At 37.4% G+C, this 19048-nt stretch overlaps 1 protein-coding gene across 1 annotated transcript; it reads left to right on the top strand.

The window, feature by feature from the left end:
* Positions 1 to 1943: 1943 nt before the first annotated feature.
* FBXO47 (F-box protein 47) lies at positions 1944 to 18674 on the top strand (the record flags this gene model as incomplete). Its single annotated transcript, XM_081110677.1, has 10 exons — positions 1944 to 2124; positions 2508 to 2678; positions 5583 to 5659; positions 6961 to 7038; positions 9390 to 9498; positions 10421 to 10597; positions 12936 to 13082; positions 13962 to 14104; positions 17511 to 17670; positions 18562 to 18674. 10 exons carry the CDS (start codon positions 1944 to 1946, stop codon positions 18672 to 18674), a joined length of 1356 nt encoding a protein of 451 aa, XP_080966803.1.
* Positions 18675 to 19048: the final 374 nt, after the last annotated feature.

Below are 19048 nucleotides of genomic sequence, written 5' to 3'. Positions count from 1 at the left end.
TGGGGGGGGACACCTTGTAGCTTTTTCAGAAAAGTCTTACCCGTCCAGGTCTGAGTGAGAGGAGACCCGGGGGTGAGGAGGGGCTTTGGCTTCAGAAGGCCCCGGGCGCGGTGCTTCCTCCCGCCGACGCCCCGATGTCCCGGGAGGCGCGATGTTTATTACCCAACATCGTGAATCCGAGGCGCCCACAGGCCCACCTCCTCCCAAGGCCCGCAGAGAAGCGACCCCCGGCCCGATTTGTCTGGATAATGAGCGAAAAGGCTTTAAAATGCCCCCCGGGAGGGAACACCACCACCACCACCCCCTCGGGGTGAAGGAACTGGCTCTTCCCCTGGGTGGGTCACAGGCAGCCCTTAGATCTGTTCCCTGTGGAAGAAATGACCATTGTAATGACAATTTAAAAAAGATTACAAAACAGTATGAAGAGTGACCCCCCCCCCTTTTTTTTTTATAAAGAAATATATACGTGAGGTCCTGGGATGATACAAACCAACGCGTTGAGGAGCAGACTGAACCTCCCCAGTGTTGCCTCGCCGCGCGGTGTGCGCGTGTCGCCATGCGCGGCCCGATGGCGGCCGGCCCGGCCCGGGCGGTCTCTGCTCGGCGCGAGGCCCGGGCTTCCCCGCGGGTGCGGGTGTGTAACTGCTCCGAGGTCGCTCTGTCGCCTTCCAGGTCGCAGGAGTAACCATGTGGCTTCGGCAGTGTTTCTGGCAAAGGGAGGAAGTGCCCTTTGGCCCGAGAGTTTGCGGCGGGCGGAGCGAGGCCTCGGGTGTCCCCCGGAGCCCGGCCCCGGCCCGGAGCTGAGGCTGCGCGTCCGTCTGAGAAAGACCGTGTTTCTCCGAACCGGAGCGCGCGCGTGGCCGTGTCACGCGGTGGTGTGTTTGTTTGTTAATGATTATTTCGTATCGGTAAATATCGGTGGTTTTTCGTTCCCCCTAAGAAGTGTTCATTTTGAAATCAGGTTGGTGTAGGCCCTTCCGGAGACCGATCGATCGGTGGCTGTGAGTCACCGCAAGTGAAATCGAGGGGACATTGTTACGCGTTGATTGGTTTGTCTTATTCATGTCCCAAGACTTTCATTTCGCTGCTTATTTGTAGATTCACACAGCATGGCGCTGCTCCTGGCGAGGCAACCTTCTCAGTCTCGTAGCGCGAGTACGACTTTAAAAGCTCGAAACTTTGTCTCTATTTTTTATCTCTTTGTTTTTATTATTTCTGGCAAAAGATGTCAGTGCCCGGTTTTAAAGAAAGAGAAAAAACGTGACTGCAGAAATTTAAAGCTACATCCATATTTTGACTTTTTAATGTAAAGGTTATAAAAGCAACATAGTAACTGACGGAAATTGAATGTGTTGAATTTGTTATATTGTTTTCTTTTGTGTTAAGTCTTTCTTTTTAACATGTTTGCATATTAGCCCGAACCGGTTTGGCTCAGTGGATGGGGCGTCGGCCTGGGGACTGAAGGGTCCCGGGTTCGAATTCGGTCCAGGGCATGTACCTTGGTTGCGGGCACATCCCCAGTAGGGAGTTTGCAGGAGGCAGCTGATTGATGTTTCCAACTCTGTCCCTCTCCCTTCCTCTCTGTAAAAAATCAGTAAAATATATTTTAAAAAATAAAAAAATAAAATGTTTGCATATTAGACTAGATTTCATCCAAATACATTCTCGTTTTCTACTAAAACTCTTTAGAATATTTTGCTAAGAGAAATATTTTTAAATATTTCATATCATCCCGTAATGACTGTACTGGTGGGGACTCCATAAATTGGACACCATATTAAAAAGCTTTGTAAATATCTAGAGAGGCCACTATTTCCCATCAAAATATCAACCTCTTCATTTAAAAAAAAAAAACAGTTCTTCATCAGTATAATTTCCTTTCTTCTTTGTCTCTTCTACGTTGTTTTTTCTAACCAGGATAAGTTCACAAGATAAGAAAAAGGATGGCATCTAGAGTAAATACCAGTTTCACTTTGATTCCCAACCAGAAATACAGACGTAGTAGTCGTCGATCCAGCCATGTTTCCAACACCCTGGACTCAGATTCTCAGCCCTTATCAGCACTTGGACATTTTAGAGCCTTGCCATTGGAAATATTCCAAATAATCTTAAGATATTTATCAGGTGAGGGTTGGGGACTATATTTTTGTTTTTCCCAAGAACTAGTTTGTCATCTTTGGCCATGCTAGAATTAATGGTGTTCACCGTAAGATTATTTTCCAAAGTTTCATCATTGGTAGGTAAGAGATACAATGAGAAAGTACAATTCTCAAACTCTCTAAGCATGCTTCTAATTATAATGACATGGTAACTTGACTGTTACATCCCAAAATGTTCCTAATTTATTGAGCACTGGATTTAAAACAATTTTAAGATTTTCCTCTTTATTTTTACTATTATTTAGTATCATTATTAATGAGCAAACTTATCAATTATTACACTGTCCTAACAGTGACGTTCTTGTCTTTGAGCCGTTCATATATATGTGTATATTTTTCCTTTGGTAGTGAAGGATGTCAGCATGCTGAGCATGGTGTCCAAAACAGTCAGCCAGCACATTATTAATTATATCTCAACTGCATCAGGAAGCAAAAGACTTTTACTACAGGACTTTCATAACCTTGAGCTGCCTGGCAAGAGACAAGACTCTGCTGTATTGGAACACTACAGATCTCTAGGTAATTTGTGTAATAAGAATTGTAACAAGCAAAGAACTATACTTAATGGGATTTTATTATACATTTCTGTGAGACTCATGGGAAATGAAATATTTCCTAATATGTGCCGATTTCTATGATGCTTTTGTCTTCAATGTGAGGACTTTCCCTTAACAGCAGTCTCTTACACTTATCTTTAAAGACAAGAGAATGCCCTTTAATGTAAAGTGTCAGCCCTTGTGATTTCATGTGGATACAGTGTCACCTATGCTTTTTTTCTAGGTGGCTTACCAGTTTAGGAAATTGATGTATATTGTATTTTATTTCCTGTGGATCTACTGTGTTTATCTTTATACCTCTTTTCCCTTTCAACCATAATCTGGTCCTTAAAATAGAAAAGAAATTTAAACACTTTATTGTGGAAGATCACTTATTCTTTTATTCTTTTATCAGAACCAATGGCTTTTTTAAAGCATTGTACAGTTTACTAATAAGTCATTATGTTATGATTAAATTAATATTACCAAAGGAAATTTACATAATCTTTTTTCCCTTGATTTGTATTCGTCTTTCACTCCATTTATCGATTTTATTTTTCCTAAGAGTGCTAAAATAAAATTCTATTTTTACTTAATTAATGACAACAATTTAATGATGAAATCACTTTATAATTAACCAAAGCATGACAATAAAACCAAATATCAACGTGATCTTAAGATTTAAATAAAGGTATACAGGTGAGTTAATGAATATTATGTTTTAGTAGCCCAAGGATGCCTAGCTTTAAGGTAATAAAATAAGACTATATAGATGTGTAAATATATAAAACTGTATTTGACAGGTATATTTAACATGACTAAATGAAAGGTATATAATTTGATTATAGTGTTATTGGCTTCAGCTTTTATGAGTAGGCTTAATAAAGTCTGTAACAGAATATGCAGTTACTTTTTGCTACTTGTTATTGTAAATATCTTTTTTCAAGCATCAGTAGTTGCAGAGAAAGTGGTACTTGGTTAGGTAATGAGCTTATTCTTGGTTTTGATCTGAAAAAGTTTTTTTCCCCTGACCAAGGCTCAATTGCTTAAACAAACAAACAAAGCATTAAGACAATTATATGGATAAGTCAGTTAAAAATACAAATGTGTGTCCTAGCTGGTTTGTCTCAGTGGATAGAGTGTCTGCCTGCGGACTGAAGGGTCCTGGGTTTGATTCCAGTCAAGGGTACATGTGTGGGCTGTGGGCTGGATCCCCAGTAGAGGACGTGCAGGAGGCAGCTGATCAATGATTCACTCTTATCATTGATCTTTCTCTCTCTCTCTCCCCTCTCCCTTCCTCTTTGAAATCAATAAAAGTATATTTTTAAAAAACACAAATGTGTATTGATCTTAATAGCTACATTTTTAAAACAGTTTTAGTCATGTAATGATTGTAACCTTATTTTAATTTTGATGCAGATATCTGGCTTATGACTGATTCTTTAGGTAAATGTTTGATGTACTTACATTTTCTCATGTTGCTATTCCTATCTGATCTGTTCTTATTTTCAGACTTTAATGTAACATTTTCAGATTCCTGCTCTTTGAATATTATAAATTTTAATTTGCTTCTTCATACAAAACAGAGCAGATGGCCAGTGGGGAAAGAACATTACATCTGACTATTTTAGTGAGAAGAAATTAAAGAAGTTGGTCTCCAAAGGATATAGCAGAGCACTTGTGTTTAAAAAAAAAAAAATGTCAGCCTGTATTGGTTTATATGGTGAATTGCAACCCTTAAAAATAGAGGAGTTTTACATTAGAAAAGGCAACCATTAATTATAGCTTGCAATTCCCTAGCTATGATATACCATGGGACTGAATGCCAAAACATGAAAGGAAAAGAAAACCAAACACTGAAAATGTCTTTTTATGTACAAAAATAGGGAGGGTTTATGTTTAAAAGTCAATTCTGGTCATGTGTTATCCAAACATAGCAACTTCTAAAAATAAATTAGATTCTCATATAGTCTACAGAATTATGTGAAGTAGTAATTATATTATGTTTAAAAAAAGTAAATGCAGAGAAAATAAAAACTGAATAAGAGCCATGATATTCAGGCATATATTTTCCTTCCATATATCTTATTTTTAATTTGAGGATATTTGCCCTCATAGGAATGTTAACAATGTATTGCCATTTTAGGAAAACAGACCACTTAAAGTTCGAGGAAACAAATCAGTCACTTCCTGTCACTGTAGTTGAAGTAACAGATCTCTCTGGGAAATTGAAGAGCTTTCTTTCATTTTTAAATATCTGAACACAAAATTCTATACATTCTTAACATGCAAACACCATAAAAGGATATCTTTGAAGGAAGAAATAGATATTTCATCCAAACTGGATATTTTCTGTGAGCAAAAATGACTTCAAGCCTCTGAAATGTCAAGGACTTATGACTTTAATTTTTTTTCCAAAAGGAATACAAAATCTCTTTTCCCATTTTTCCATGTTTTGCAATTCAAAACATTTTCGTTTGTGGACATGAGTCTGATTTCAAGAGATATTGGAATATGTTTTCTGTGGAATAAAGACAATATAAAGTTTCCTAGTGTATTTTTTGTCTTGTATCTTTTAAAATCTAAATAATTTTAAACGTTTCCATATCTGTCCTATAGTATCAATTTCATAAGATTTTATAAGATTTTATATCAGTGCCTCTTAGGTAGACATCAGAGTCACTTGGTATTCAACATATGTTATACCCTTCCTCCCGAAATTCCTCTTTAAAAAAATCTATCAGCTCACAGTTCACTGTGGTATACTATACTTAACTTTCAGGAAACGTTATGCAGTGCTTTATATATATTTTTTAATTGATTGCACTTTATAGATATTTTTTAATTGTTGTCACTGTTTTTACGTGTGTTTGTTTTACTTTCTCAGGTTTACTGTTTAAAAGATGTACATTGTTGCTACCCACAAAAGAAAGACTAAAGTACATTCACAAGATACTCGCAGAAGTAAGATTATACTTCTGAATTAGTTCGCAATCTTGATTTCCAGTAAGATTGTCTTATACTCATTTAAGTTCTATTCTTAATTAGTAAAACTTCATGAATTAGTACTGAAAAATTAATTGATGATAATCTAATACTTTACCAAGCACTCAAAGATTATAAAACACCAAAATGTAGTATAGTAATCTTTTACTTATTGTAAAAAAATTTTTATATAACTAAATACATCACTTAAGGTTATTAGGTTTATCAGAGTATAGAAGTATTTTTATGCCACATGAGAATCATGAGGATGTTTTAAACTGGTGATTTAGATATTTTATTAAAATGAAGTAATTTCTGAATGTTAAAATATACAAAAAACATAGGAAAGTATTTTAATATATAAAATAACCCTTTTATGATAATTTATGACTTGGAAATGTGTATCAATGTATTATAATCTCTATGTAAGAAAATGAGTTTTACTATTCAAACCCAAACATACATACAAATACTGATGGTTCAGTTCTATACTCAGTAGTATGCAAACTATTTCTCATGCACTAGCTTTTTTCATGTCAATATTTGCATTGAATTCAGGTCTATATTATTATAGCAGCTTCCCAGATGACCTTTCTGCCATCCATTTCTTCAGTCCCCAAGACAATGAATCAAGGTTATTCTTCCTAAAGCATCACTTTCATCAAGTTAACTTTCTTGCTTAAAAATCTTTCAGTGGCTACTCAATTTTAGCAAGATAAGGTCCAGAGTCCATAGTTGGTATTTAAGGTTCTCCCTGACATGCAACTGTTCTTCCTATTACTTTGAGTCTAGTTAAGTTGATCATATTTTTATTCCCAAATAAAGTTTTTTTATTCCTACCTCTATACAATTTTGCACTTATTGTTTCCCTCACCAATCTTTTCCATTTGTTATGTCTGAATCCTACTTTAGACATTGCTTGTTTCACATCCTTCATAAGCTTTTTTTTATCATTTCCTTGCTTTCATAATTACTGATGTACTTTTTGGTCATTTTGCCATTTATACATATTCTAACCTTAAATCATCAAAGTAACTTCACATGTGTATATCTTATTCTCCTAAATAAATTGTGAGCTCCTTGAAGGCAGCCTTTGCTTTATATTTCTTTCATAATCCCCACCTATATAACAATGCTAATCAATGTTATTTAATGTTATTAACATTATTTTCAGTTAATACTGAAAAAACGTTTACATTTCCACTGAATTCGAATGTCAAACGTCAAATCATTGTACAGTTCCACTGAAAAGAAGGAATGAATAGTTGTTCTCTTTACAGGTTCCCTGTTTTAAATTCAATGGCTGTGCAGCTCCTATGCAGTGTTCAGGATTATCATGTTATGGCATGCTTTTACAGGTACTTTTTTATTATTTTTTTTAAATATATTTTATTGATTTTTTACAGAGAGGAAGGGAGAGGGAATGAGAGTTAGAAACATTGATGAGAGAGAAACATCGATCAGCTGCCTCCTGCACACTCTCCACTGGGGATGTGCCCGCAACCAAGGTACATGCCCTTGACCGGAATTGAACCTGAGACCCTTGAGTCCACAGGCTGATGCTCTGTCCACTGAGCTATACTGGCTAGGGCGGTACTTTTTTTTTAATGAAAGAAGAAAATGTTTTTGAATTGTTGACAAGTAGAGCATGTAATCCATTGTTCCATGGGAAAATAAAGGTAATAATAATCTAAAAAAAGAGCAAAATAGCCCTAGCTGGTTTGGTTCAGTGGATAGAGAGCATCAGCCTGTGGACTGAAGGGTCCCGGGGTTGATTCCAGTCAAGGGATCCCCAGTAGGCATCCGACCAATGATTCTCTCTCATCATTGATGTTTCTCTCTCCCCTCTCTCTTCCTCTCTGAAATCAATAAAAGTATATTTCTAAAAATGTTAAAAACAAAATAAAATTGTAAAAATTTGACGTGTTAAGTCTAGTAATGTTTGCCACCTCAAATTTTCTTCTTGGGTTTCTCACTGGTAAGAGATGTTTAACATTTACCTGCTCTGTACCAATGTTCTCAACATTTCTAGCCACTGTTGTAAAGACTAGAAATAGTGTGAGGTGAGGTGTGTGTGTATGTGTATGTAATGAGTTTTAAGTCTTGGGCTAGTTATTTGAGATGTGATTTTAGAAATAAACTGTATGAAAAAATTGTAACTAAGGTGATAGATGTAACTAACCCCCATGTGGTAACCATTTTGCAATATGAACATATATAAAATTACTACATTGTATGTCTTTAATTTACATGTCAGTAATATCGTAGTAGAGCTAGGAAAAAAGAAAAAAATCAGTTGTATGATTTTAAGAATATTTTGTCGACACTCAATTGCTTGAGCCACACTCCCCGGGCTTAATTAAACTTTTATTATAAACAAAGAAGATAATAACATAATATAATGTTATTCAATATTGATAATATATTATACAATCCTAAGTAATTTACATGTACTAACTTTTAAAACTTACAACAACCTTATGAGGTTTACAACAGTCTTACAACAATCATGCTTATGTCCCAGCCTGGTAGCCACCTTCTGATCCCAGGGTAGGCCCTTCTGCCGGTCTTCTTTCAAGATAGATTGTTTCCCTTTCTTTCTTTCTTCTTTTAAAGGGCAGGTAATGTAAGCACGTGTATTTATATAAAATAAAAAAGGTGTAAAGTGAAAAGTAAGTCTCCCTCCAAGACCTGTCCCTTGTCCACTGAGTGCCCTTCAGTAGAATTAACCAATATTAGCAGTTTCTTGTATGTCCTTCCAGAGATAACAGATTAATTTATACACTTCTGAAATCCAGGTCAACTATTTTAAGAAATCTTCAAAATCCAATTACAGTTGACCCTGGAACAACACGGGCATTAGGGGCACCAACCTACACACAGTTGAAAATCTGTGTATAGCTTTTGACTCCCCCAAAATGTAAGTTGTCTCTTGGCATTCTAGGGAGATTGGTTCCAGGACTCCACACAGATACCAAAAGCCATGGATGCTCAAGTCCCCTATATAAAATGACATAGATCAACGCATTCAGTCAGCTCTCCATATCTGTGTGCTCCCAACCTCACATTGAAAACACTACAGGTATTTGCTGAAAAAAATCTGCATAAAAGACCTGCGCATTATAAGCCTGTGTTGTTCAAGGGTCAACTGTATAGTGATATACCATTTGAATTTCCTTTCCATAGATGTTTATACATTTGGATTTGCTCAAAAATAATTATTAAATTTTGCTCTAAGAAATTTTTTTTGCTTGTTCACATCCAAATGTCATAAATGCTCATAATTGTCACATTAAAATGAAATCATTATCCTTTGTAAGCAATATCATAATGATAGCTGGAGGGGGTTAAAGGGGTTCTACTGTAGTCTAAAGCAGCCACAGTATGCTTGTGAGTCAGACGTCTAAAGCTGTGTTTGAGGGTTTGGGACTTTGTTATTTTCCTCATACTGACGGAGTTCAAGATTCAGTATCATTTAGAAGTTCTCTGAAAACATCCTCCCTTTACAATGAAAAAGAAACTGGATTTGGAGCATTCCTATATTTTATGTAAAATATCTTATTAATGTCAATAGTTCCATAGTGGATAAAAATTACAAATCACCTGGGTCACGTGCTATGACAGTTGTGTGCTCATAAGGCAATAGTGACTTACGTTATGATTTGAGGTCTAAACATCTGCAATGTTCCATTTATTTTATTATCCTCAGACCTTAACAGCAGGTTGGGATGAACTTGAGTGCCATCGTGTTTTTAACTTTTTATGTGAGCTGACTGATCTCTCCCGCAAAATGCAGACCATTGTCTTCAGCAAACCAGGTAAAGAACCAAAATTCAGAAATAACATACAGAAGTTAAAATAGAAAAAAAGCACAGTTCAAAAGGATATATAAAAATAAATTGTGGTATCTGTTTATAGTAAAACAACAAAGAAATATAAGAGAATAATAAACACTGAATTGGATAGTGAGGCTCAAGTGGCATGTGAGTAGAGAAAGAGAAGTACTCAGAGGGCTTCAACTTAAGCTGGGTACATGCCATAATATGAATGAACCTTCAAATCATTATGCTAAGTGAAAGGATCTAGTCACAAAAGACCACATACTGTATGACTTCATTCATATGAAATCCCAGAAGGGGAAAATTTATAGAGACAAATAATAAATTATTGGTTGCTTAGGGCTGGGAGTGGTAACTGAAAGAGCAGAATTTCTTTTTTGAGATGCTCAAATATTCTAAAATTCACTTGATGATAGCTGCACATATCTGGGAATATACTAAAAACCATTGAATTGTACACTTTAAATGGGCAAATTGTATGCTATGTAAATCATATCTCAATAAAGCTTTTTTAAAACAATCCCTTAGCCCTGACTGGTTTGTCTCAGTGGATAGAGCGTCGGCCTGCGGACTGAAGGGTCCCAGGTTCAATTCCAGTCAAGGGCATGTATCTTGGTTGTGGGCACATCCCCAGCAGAGGGTGTGCAGGAGGCAGCTGATTGATGTTTCTCTCTCATCAATGTTTCTAGCTCTCTGTCCCTCTCCCTTCCTCTCTGTAAAAAAATCAATAAAATATATTTAAAAAACAAAAAACAATCCCTTAATAATCTAAAAATTTTACAGAGGAAAGTGAATTAATGCTTTTAGTATATTAACAATTGTATAATAATAAATTTGACTTATTTATTATGCACATCAACCTTTCTAGGAAAAATGGTTTACAAGCCTTTTGTGTTCATAGGAAATTCCCGAAAACTAGAGTTAAGGATCAGACTGTTCTGTAGGAATGTCCTGTTTGATCATTGGACACATAGAAGTGATTCTGCTTTTTGGTTGACACGTATATTAAAACCATGGCCAATGGTGAATCAGGCAAGATTACTATATATCATCTTTGGACCAATATCTCCTCAAGATGGTGAGCATCTATTTTTTAGCAATATATGTTATAAAACTGGTTAATTACTTTTACTTTAGGAAGCATATCTTTTTGTACCCGCTCAGTTTCATCATTCCTAATGACTAAAATGTTTCATGATTTCATGAGTTTATACTACATTAACTTGTGCGTAACTTAAGCTTCAAGATGGAAATTGTTCCCTGCAGGCCACTACCAAATATTTTCCTATCATCTCTGGATAGGATATAGCTGCTTTTCATTTTTAAACATTATCTTAATTCAAGATTATGTTTGCTGCTGAGGGGGCCATGTGCCAGTAAATCAAAGTAGTATATTGATATTGATGCTTTACTTAATTTTGGGTGCATATGATTTTTTAAAATTTTTTTGCCTTTCTAATTAAATTTAGATTAATATTAAAATTAGCATGCAGTTCTTTAGTTCACATTGCCTTATATCAGGAGGTAACTAGTTTAAATTATGTTGAATAGCAGCAAGAAGCCAATCTGTAATTTTGGTGCATAATTCACAAAGAGAATTGGTCATCCTATCTAATAAAAGAGAAACATGGTAATTGGCGTATGACCGCTACCCTTCCCATTGGCTAATCAGGGCAATATGCAAATTAACTGTCAGCCAAGATGGCGGCCGGCAGCCAGGCAGCTTGAAACTAACATGAGGCTTGCTTGCTTCAGTGACAGAGGACTCTAACGTTCCCTGCCTGCCCCTGCAGGCCTCTGAGCTGCAAGCAACTATGTAACAAACATAGAAGCTAAACAAAACCCCAGAAACCCAGCAGGATCGCAACATTGTAAGCAAAGGCCAGAAACCTACTTTCAGCAGCAGAGGCCTAAGAGCTGGAGCCAAGCCTCAAAGCTAAAGGTGGCCCAGAATAAAAAAGAAAAAAAGGAGCAGTTGGGAGCTTCAGTCACCCCCAGCCTGAAAACAGCCCTCAGCTCCTCACCCAGACTGGCCAGGCACCCCAGTGGGGAGCCCCACCCTGAAGGGTGTGTGACCAGCTGCAAACAGCCATCATCCCCTCACCCAGGCTGGCCAGGCACCCCAGTGGGGACCCCCACCCTGATCCAGGACACCCTTCAGGGCAAACCAGCCGGCACCCACCCATGCACCAGGCCTCTACCCTATATAGTAAAAGGGTAATATGCCTCCCAGCACCGGGATCAACATGACAGGGGGCAGCGCCCAAACCCCCTGATCGCCCTGCGGCTCTGTGTGTGACAGGGTGCGGCGCCCCAACCCCCTGATCGGCCCTGCTCTGTGTGTGACAGGGTGCGGCGCCCCAACCCCCCCCCCCCCCACACACACACACACACACACACACAGGCCCTGCTCTGTGTGTGATGGGGTAGAGCCATAACCTCCCCATCGGCCCTGCCCTGAGTGTGAGAGTGGCGGCACCCCAACCCCCTGATCGGCCCTGCTCTGTGGCTGATAGAGGGTGGCACCCCAAACCCCTGATGGGCCCTGCTCTGTGCGTGACAGGGGGCTGTGCCCCAACCCCCTGATTGGCCCTGCTCTGTGCGTGACAGGGGGCTGTGCCCCAACCCCCTGATTGGCCCTGCTCTGTGTATGACAGGGGGTGGCGCCGCAACCTTCCCATCGACCCTGCCTTGAGTGTGACAGGGAATGGTGCCCCAACCCCCCAATCGGCCCTACCCTGAGCGTGACTGAGGGTGGAATCACAACCTCCCGATCGCCCTGCTCTGTGTATGACAGGGGGCAGCGCCCCAACTCCCCAATCGGCCCTGCTCTGAGCCCCACCATGGACTGCACCTAGGGATTGGGCCTGCCCTCTGCCACCCGGGAGCAGGCCTAAGCCAGCAGGTCGTTATCGCCCGTGAGGGGTCCCAGACTGCAAGAGGGCACAGGCCGGGCTGAGGGACCCCCCTGAGTGCACAAATTTTTGTGCACCGGGCCTCTAGTAGGTAAATAATAAAAAATCAACTGGATTACTCTGTTTTGATATAAGTGTTTGGGAGATCCTCAAATATAGCATGTTCTCTTTTTCAGATTTTATTTTATTTCAGTAAAATTACATTGTTTATTCCAATTTTTGTTACCAGAATAGCATTATCTTCTAACTAAAAGTACTATTCTGCTTGGTGAAACTACCTTTTCTTTACTTCATTTAGCTATTATGGCTGTGCTTCATCACATCAGTCAGAGACATTCAAATTTATACTGTTATCAGAATTGACTTTCATTATGAAAGTAGCACATATAAGTAATAAATTCCATTATGCAATCCAATTTGCTTTTTAAATAATCCATGAAGTCTTTATCCCAAAGTCAACTATTCTGTCATAACCTAATTTTTGTTTCAATTATCATTCAGGACAAGTGGTTTGGCAGAAAATGATAGAAGAACCTACAGATGAATCTAGTCTGAAAGGTCTGGCTGATGCCATTAAATTACTATATGACACAGGCATCAAAGAGTGGACAGCAGATGATGTTATCAGTCTTATAGATGAACTATCAGGTAAAAGAACATATTTATCACACAGAGTAACATAATTTATTATTAGAATACAGTTATAAAATTATAATAGTAGCCCTGACTGGTTTGGCTCAGCAGATAGAGCGTCGGCCTGCAGACTCAAGGGTCCCAGGTTCGATTCCGGTCAAGGGCATGTACCTTGGTTGCGGGCACATCCCTGATGGGGAGTGTGTAGGAGGCAGCTGATCGATGTTTCTCTCTCATCAATGTTTCTAACTCTCTATCCCTCTCCCTTCCTCTCTGTAAAAATCAATAAAATTTATTTTTTTAAATATTATAATAGTAATTCTACAGGTAACAAATGACTTGCCTACCATTAAATGCTTTAAAATATTTAAAGAATTAGGCATTGTTTGAAGAGACTGGATATAATCAACTTACTTTTCTTTAATTGTGAATGTTATAGGTATATTTTTATTACCATTATTATTTGAAAGCTTCATAATTAATCCCATTTTGCAAGTTCTCAAAAACACCTTCCTTGGTTGTATAAGAAGAAACCCTCTCTTAATGGTATGGCAGAGGTGAAACAATTCTTCCCATTTATGCAAAATTCTTTAGATTCTGAAGTTTTCAAGATTTCTTTCCTTTCACAGGATTAGACCACCTTGCTTGTTGATCTATCTGTAGGAAAAATGCTTTGACTGTATTACTAGTACATGTATAAGAGCTGCCATGGCAGTAATCTCTGTCTCCAGTTAAATGCTGTAATTAAAAAACTAAAGCATTTTTTTTCTGAGCTTTTCCCTTGGCAATAATCATATTTCCAATGAAGTGATGTAATATTGCATGTAATTAATGATGTTTACTATAGCTATTGTGCAATTTCTCATTAAGTAACTGTTCTTCCTCTAATGAAAGTGGTTCCTCGTGAGTGGCTTCTAGAAAATAATGCACGTCTCCTAATCCTAAGTGGGAACGACATCTGTTTCACTTTCATGGCTAGTAAAGCTGTGAATGGACGGACCGCTGAACTGGCAAGACTGATAGTCTTTTTGGCTTTGGTAAGTAAAAAAGAAGTTTTCTCTAACAAGTTGTTTAACATCATAGTTGACCTGCCAGGAAGCTGCCCTGAAGGAACTGAAATATGTACAAAATATTTTGAAAGAATAAGTATATAAATATATATCTTATAATATATACTTATAAAATTGTAAAATATATGTAATAGCCCTGGCCAGTGTGGCTCAGTGGTAGAACATCGTCCCATGTACCAAAGGGTCTCAGGTTCCATTCTCCTCATCAAGGGCAAGTACCTGGATTGCAGGTTGATCCCAGGCTCTAGTCGGGGTGAAGGCTAGAGGCAACCGATCGGATCGATGTATCTCTCTCATATATCTCATTCTCATTCTCATTCTCATATTCTGAGGGGTCGTGGGTTCAATTCCTGGTCAGGGCACATGCCTAGGTTGTGGCTCGATCCCCCGTGGGTGGCATGCAGGAGGCAGCCGATCCATTATTCTCTCTCCTCATTGATGTCTCCCTCCCTCTCCCTCTCCCTCTCCCTCTCCCTCTCTCTCCCTCTCTCTCCCTCTCTCTCTCTCTCTTTTTCTCTCCCTCTCCCTTCCTCTCTGAAATCAATAAAATTAAATAAATAAAAAATAAAGTACTCTATTTGATTTGCTTCAGAATAATCAATGGGCAGCAGGGAGAGGATGTGGTAGTGAATGGAGGTAAAGGTGAAACAAGATTGGCAAGCTGGAAAGTGGATACACGGGGTTCATTATACTATGCTCTCTACTTTCTATAGTTAAAATGTTTTTCAAAACATTTAAAAATATATTTAATATTCAATTAACAAAAATTGAGTTTTTACTATAGACCATACATTATGTGAGATTCTAGGACTATGGAAATTCATAAAACAGTTATCTGACAGAAAACTGCTTTTAGTGTTTTAAGTGATATTAAGGTATATGTAAATAAATTCAGTGAGATAAGTGCAAAACTATATATGCAGAAAGATACAATCAGAGGTAGCAAAGAGGAGCCGATATGGATGAAAGTAGAGCACAGTGAGGGCTTTCTCAAGCCAAATTTATTTTAAAAAATGAATAGAAGTTCACAAGGCAGATAGAGAGGGCAAATCACTTATTTGGCTACCATCGCAGATGCCAGCTGAACCAATGCTTCAAAAGCAATGGAGTAATCTCAAGTTGGCTGTTGTGAGGAATAATTGAATATAATTCATTTCCTAGGAAATGGAGACAGGGTCATTACCAATTCAACTACTTAAAACATGTATGAAACCTCTGTGGCTCTTTTAAAAATGTGAATAAAGCTACTAAATTAATTGTAATTTCAATATAAATATTTATTTTAATAATTAAACAGATTCTCTCCAAAAGAGAGAGGACGAGAAAGAGAATTGCATGGCTATATTCACAGGACTGTAAGTAGCTCAGTAGTATTTCTGAAGGGTAAAATGTAAAGAAGAGGAAGAGGAGGAAGCGTGATTAGACAAAGGGAAAGGCTAGGTAATGAAGGGCCTGGTAGACTTTCTGTGGAGCTTGAACACATCCTCTAACAGGGAGCTGCTGAAAAGTTTTAGGAAGGAGAGTGATCTGATCAGTTTCAAGTTTTTAAAAGGTCACTTTGACAGCACCATAGCAAACAGAATGGAGAGGAAGTCACTGGGTGAAGAAGCCTTCTCCAGAAAGCCTTCCTAATTACCATCTCAACTCTGATCATTAATTTTCCCTAAATTGCCTCAGATTTGTCTTCTCTTTATCTTCATTTACATAGTGTTCTTAAGCCTTTTTATGTGAGTAGTAAGTTATCTCCCAAAACAGATTGCAAGTTCTTTGAAAACCAGGATTATGTCACATGCTTTTCATAGTGCTTTGTACCATTCCTTATACATAAGTAAGCAATACATCTTTCCTGTCAGATTAATATTATTTAGTGACACTACTATAAAGTTTATTTCCATGCTGTATATTATTTGGCTATGTGTAAATATGGCCATTTAGAATGTTAGTAAGTAAACCTTTTTCTTTTCAGTTTTAACTATTAACATGTAGTCTTTTCTTTAAATATTTATCTTTTAAACAATAGAGAGATAAATAGTTCCTATAACTTTCAAGATGGAAAGTTGATAATACTATAAAGTTCTCTTGCCTATTGAAATTTCTTGTTTGTCACCCTGATTAGACTCCTTCAAAATAGAAGCCCTGTCTTTATGGCTTATCATAGTATTTCCACCTTTTAGCATGTGCTCAATCAATATCTATTGCATGAGTGAATGGGCAGAAGTCTTATATTCCATAAAAATAATAATTGTTTTGCTATCTGAGCAATGGTGAGGACGTCCGAACCACCCAGATCTCTGATGCACGAGAAAAATATTAATAATAATAATAATAATAATTGTTTTCAATATTAGTTCTTACATTAATAATATTCTATGATAAGATACAGAGAACAGACTGACAGTTGGTCTGTGTAAAAATGATTGAAGGGATTCATAAGTACAAATTGGTAGTTACAGAATAGTCACAGATATGTAGACTACAACATAGAGTATATAGTCTATTAATAATATAACTATGTATGGGACCAGTGAGTACATGATTTTCTAACTACTATTCTGTACATATGAAACTAATACCGAATAATATTAAATGTAAACTGTAATTGAAAAGTAAATTGCCCTAGCCATTTTGGCTCAGTGGATAGACATTGGCCTGTGGACCAAAGGGTCCTGGGTTTGATTCTGATCAAGGCCATGTACCTTTGTTGCAGGCTCCTCCCTGACCCAGGCCCTGATCAGGCATGCAGGAGGCAACCAATTAATGTGTTCCTCTCACATCGATGGTTCTCTCTGCTTTCTCTCTCTCTCCCAGTCTCCCTAAAAATCAATGGAAAAATATCCTTGGATGAGGACTAACACTCTCTCTCTCTCTCTCTCTCTCTCTCTCTCTCTCTATATATATATATATATATATATATATATATATATATATATAAATTTTTAAATATATTCTATGATAATCTTGAACCAGAGTTTTCATTTGAAAGCAAAGGAATGTTAGATATAGAAACATTTCTCACTTATAGAAACAATATAATGCCATGTGTAATAAATTATATAAAATCATAAACCATCATACCATCATAGTTAATACAATTTTCAAATTGTATAGCTTTATTTTTTTTTAAATATATTTTATTGAGTTTTTACAGAGAGGAAGGGAGAGAGAGAGAGAGTCAGAAACATCAATCAGTTGCCTCCTGCACACCCTCCACTGGGGATGTGCCCGCAACCCAGGTACATGCCCTTGACCGGAATCGAACCTGGAACCTTTCAGTTCGCAGGCCAACACTCTATCCACTGAGCCAAACCGGTTAGGGCGTATATAGCTTTCTTTAAATGAAGATATTCCATAATGCTTTGTATGTCTAAATCAGGTGTGCGAGAAAGAACTATACTGCATGGACTGGGCAGTTAAAATGATGCAAAAAGTCTGTAAAGTCTTTAGTACCTCAATTGAAAAAAACAACTTCCTGCAGAATGTGGCAAATGCATTTGCATGTATTATAATGGAAATGCTGCAGTCAGTTATGTCTGGTGAGTATGCATGTAGATGGTGCACAGGTGTGAATAAAATGCATTCTAGTCTCCACTTGAGACAGGGATAATTCTGTATAGACTTTTATTTCTAAACCAGTGGTTCTCAACGTTCTGGCCATTTAAATACAGTTCCTCCTGTTGTGACCCAACCATAAATTTATTTTCGTTGCTACTTCATAACTGTAATGTTGCTACTGTTATGAATCGTAATGTAAATATCTGATATGCAGGATGGTCTTAGGCGACCCCTGTGAAAGGGTCGTTTGACCACCAAAGGGGTTGCGACCCACAGGTTGAGAACCGCTGTTCTAAACCAAGAATAGAAGGAGTAGATAATTTTGTTTGTTTTTCCATGAGATATATTTAGTTTCTGGTTTTGTCACTTTTTAAATCTGATATTAGTTTTAATGGAAAACAAAGTCAAAGAATCTGCTCTGAAAGGATCCAATTTCTATTCTACACAACAAAAAATTTTAACTTGCTCACTAATCAACTATCATACTCATCATAATATCCTGTATTTATATAGTTTTAATGTATATTTTTTACAGTTTTATTAGGTAGCCAACATGATAATTAACCAACATGATAATTAACCCTATTTTACAGATGAAAAAACTAAAGCTTAGAGAATAACTGACTTACCATCGGTCATAAAGTTAAAAGTAACATGGACCAGCATCCTTTTCTTCTGACTTCTAATTCAGTGCTGTTACAGAATTCCATGATCTCAGTGGTTAACATCTGATTAAATAAAGATCAATAACTAGTCTTCTGTTACATATTGCTAGAAAAAATTGGGACATCTTATGTTTTAAATAGGTCATATATTTTAAAACTTAACTGTCATTTTTCCCCCCACTGTCCATTCCTGTGTATGGCATATAGGAGACCGAGATGAAGAGGACAGAGTCTTTTTGAATTTGTTCCATCTTGTGCATGCTCAAGCTAACTTCCATAAGGAGGTCCTGTATTTGACCATCAATTCTATCTGTACCTAAATACTCAGAAAGCTGTGCATTTAGAGACTACCTCACTGAACTAACAATGAGAAGAATGCTACTTTCCACAATCAAAAAATAGCACCCAAAGAACTTTTTTTCACCCGAGTAATTCTAAAGTTGCACAGAATTTTAGTGGCAACTGCTTATATCATTATTAATATAAAAATTATAGGCAAACCCAAGAATATATTGAGATTTCTCTGGAAAACAAGCTGTGCCTCTCCAGAATTTATAACCTCACACCAAAATTTAGTCTCCAAGAGTCTGGGCCAGCCAGCCTGTATGTATGGGTCTTTGAAGCAAGAGAAAATTTTGTTTTATAGTTGAGCAGACCCAACTTCTGTATGTATCTGTACACTGTGCTTAGACTG

Source organism: Myotis nattereri (genome assembly GCF_964212035.1).
Source record: "Myotis nattereri genome assembly, chromosome: 16".
Classification (NCBI taxonomy): Eukaryota; Metazoa; Chordata; class Mammalia; order Chiroptera; family Vespertilionidae; genus Myotis; species Myotis nattereri.
This window is presented reverse-complemented; position numbering and strand designations above follow the sequence as displayed.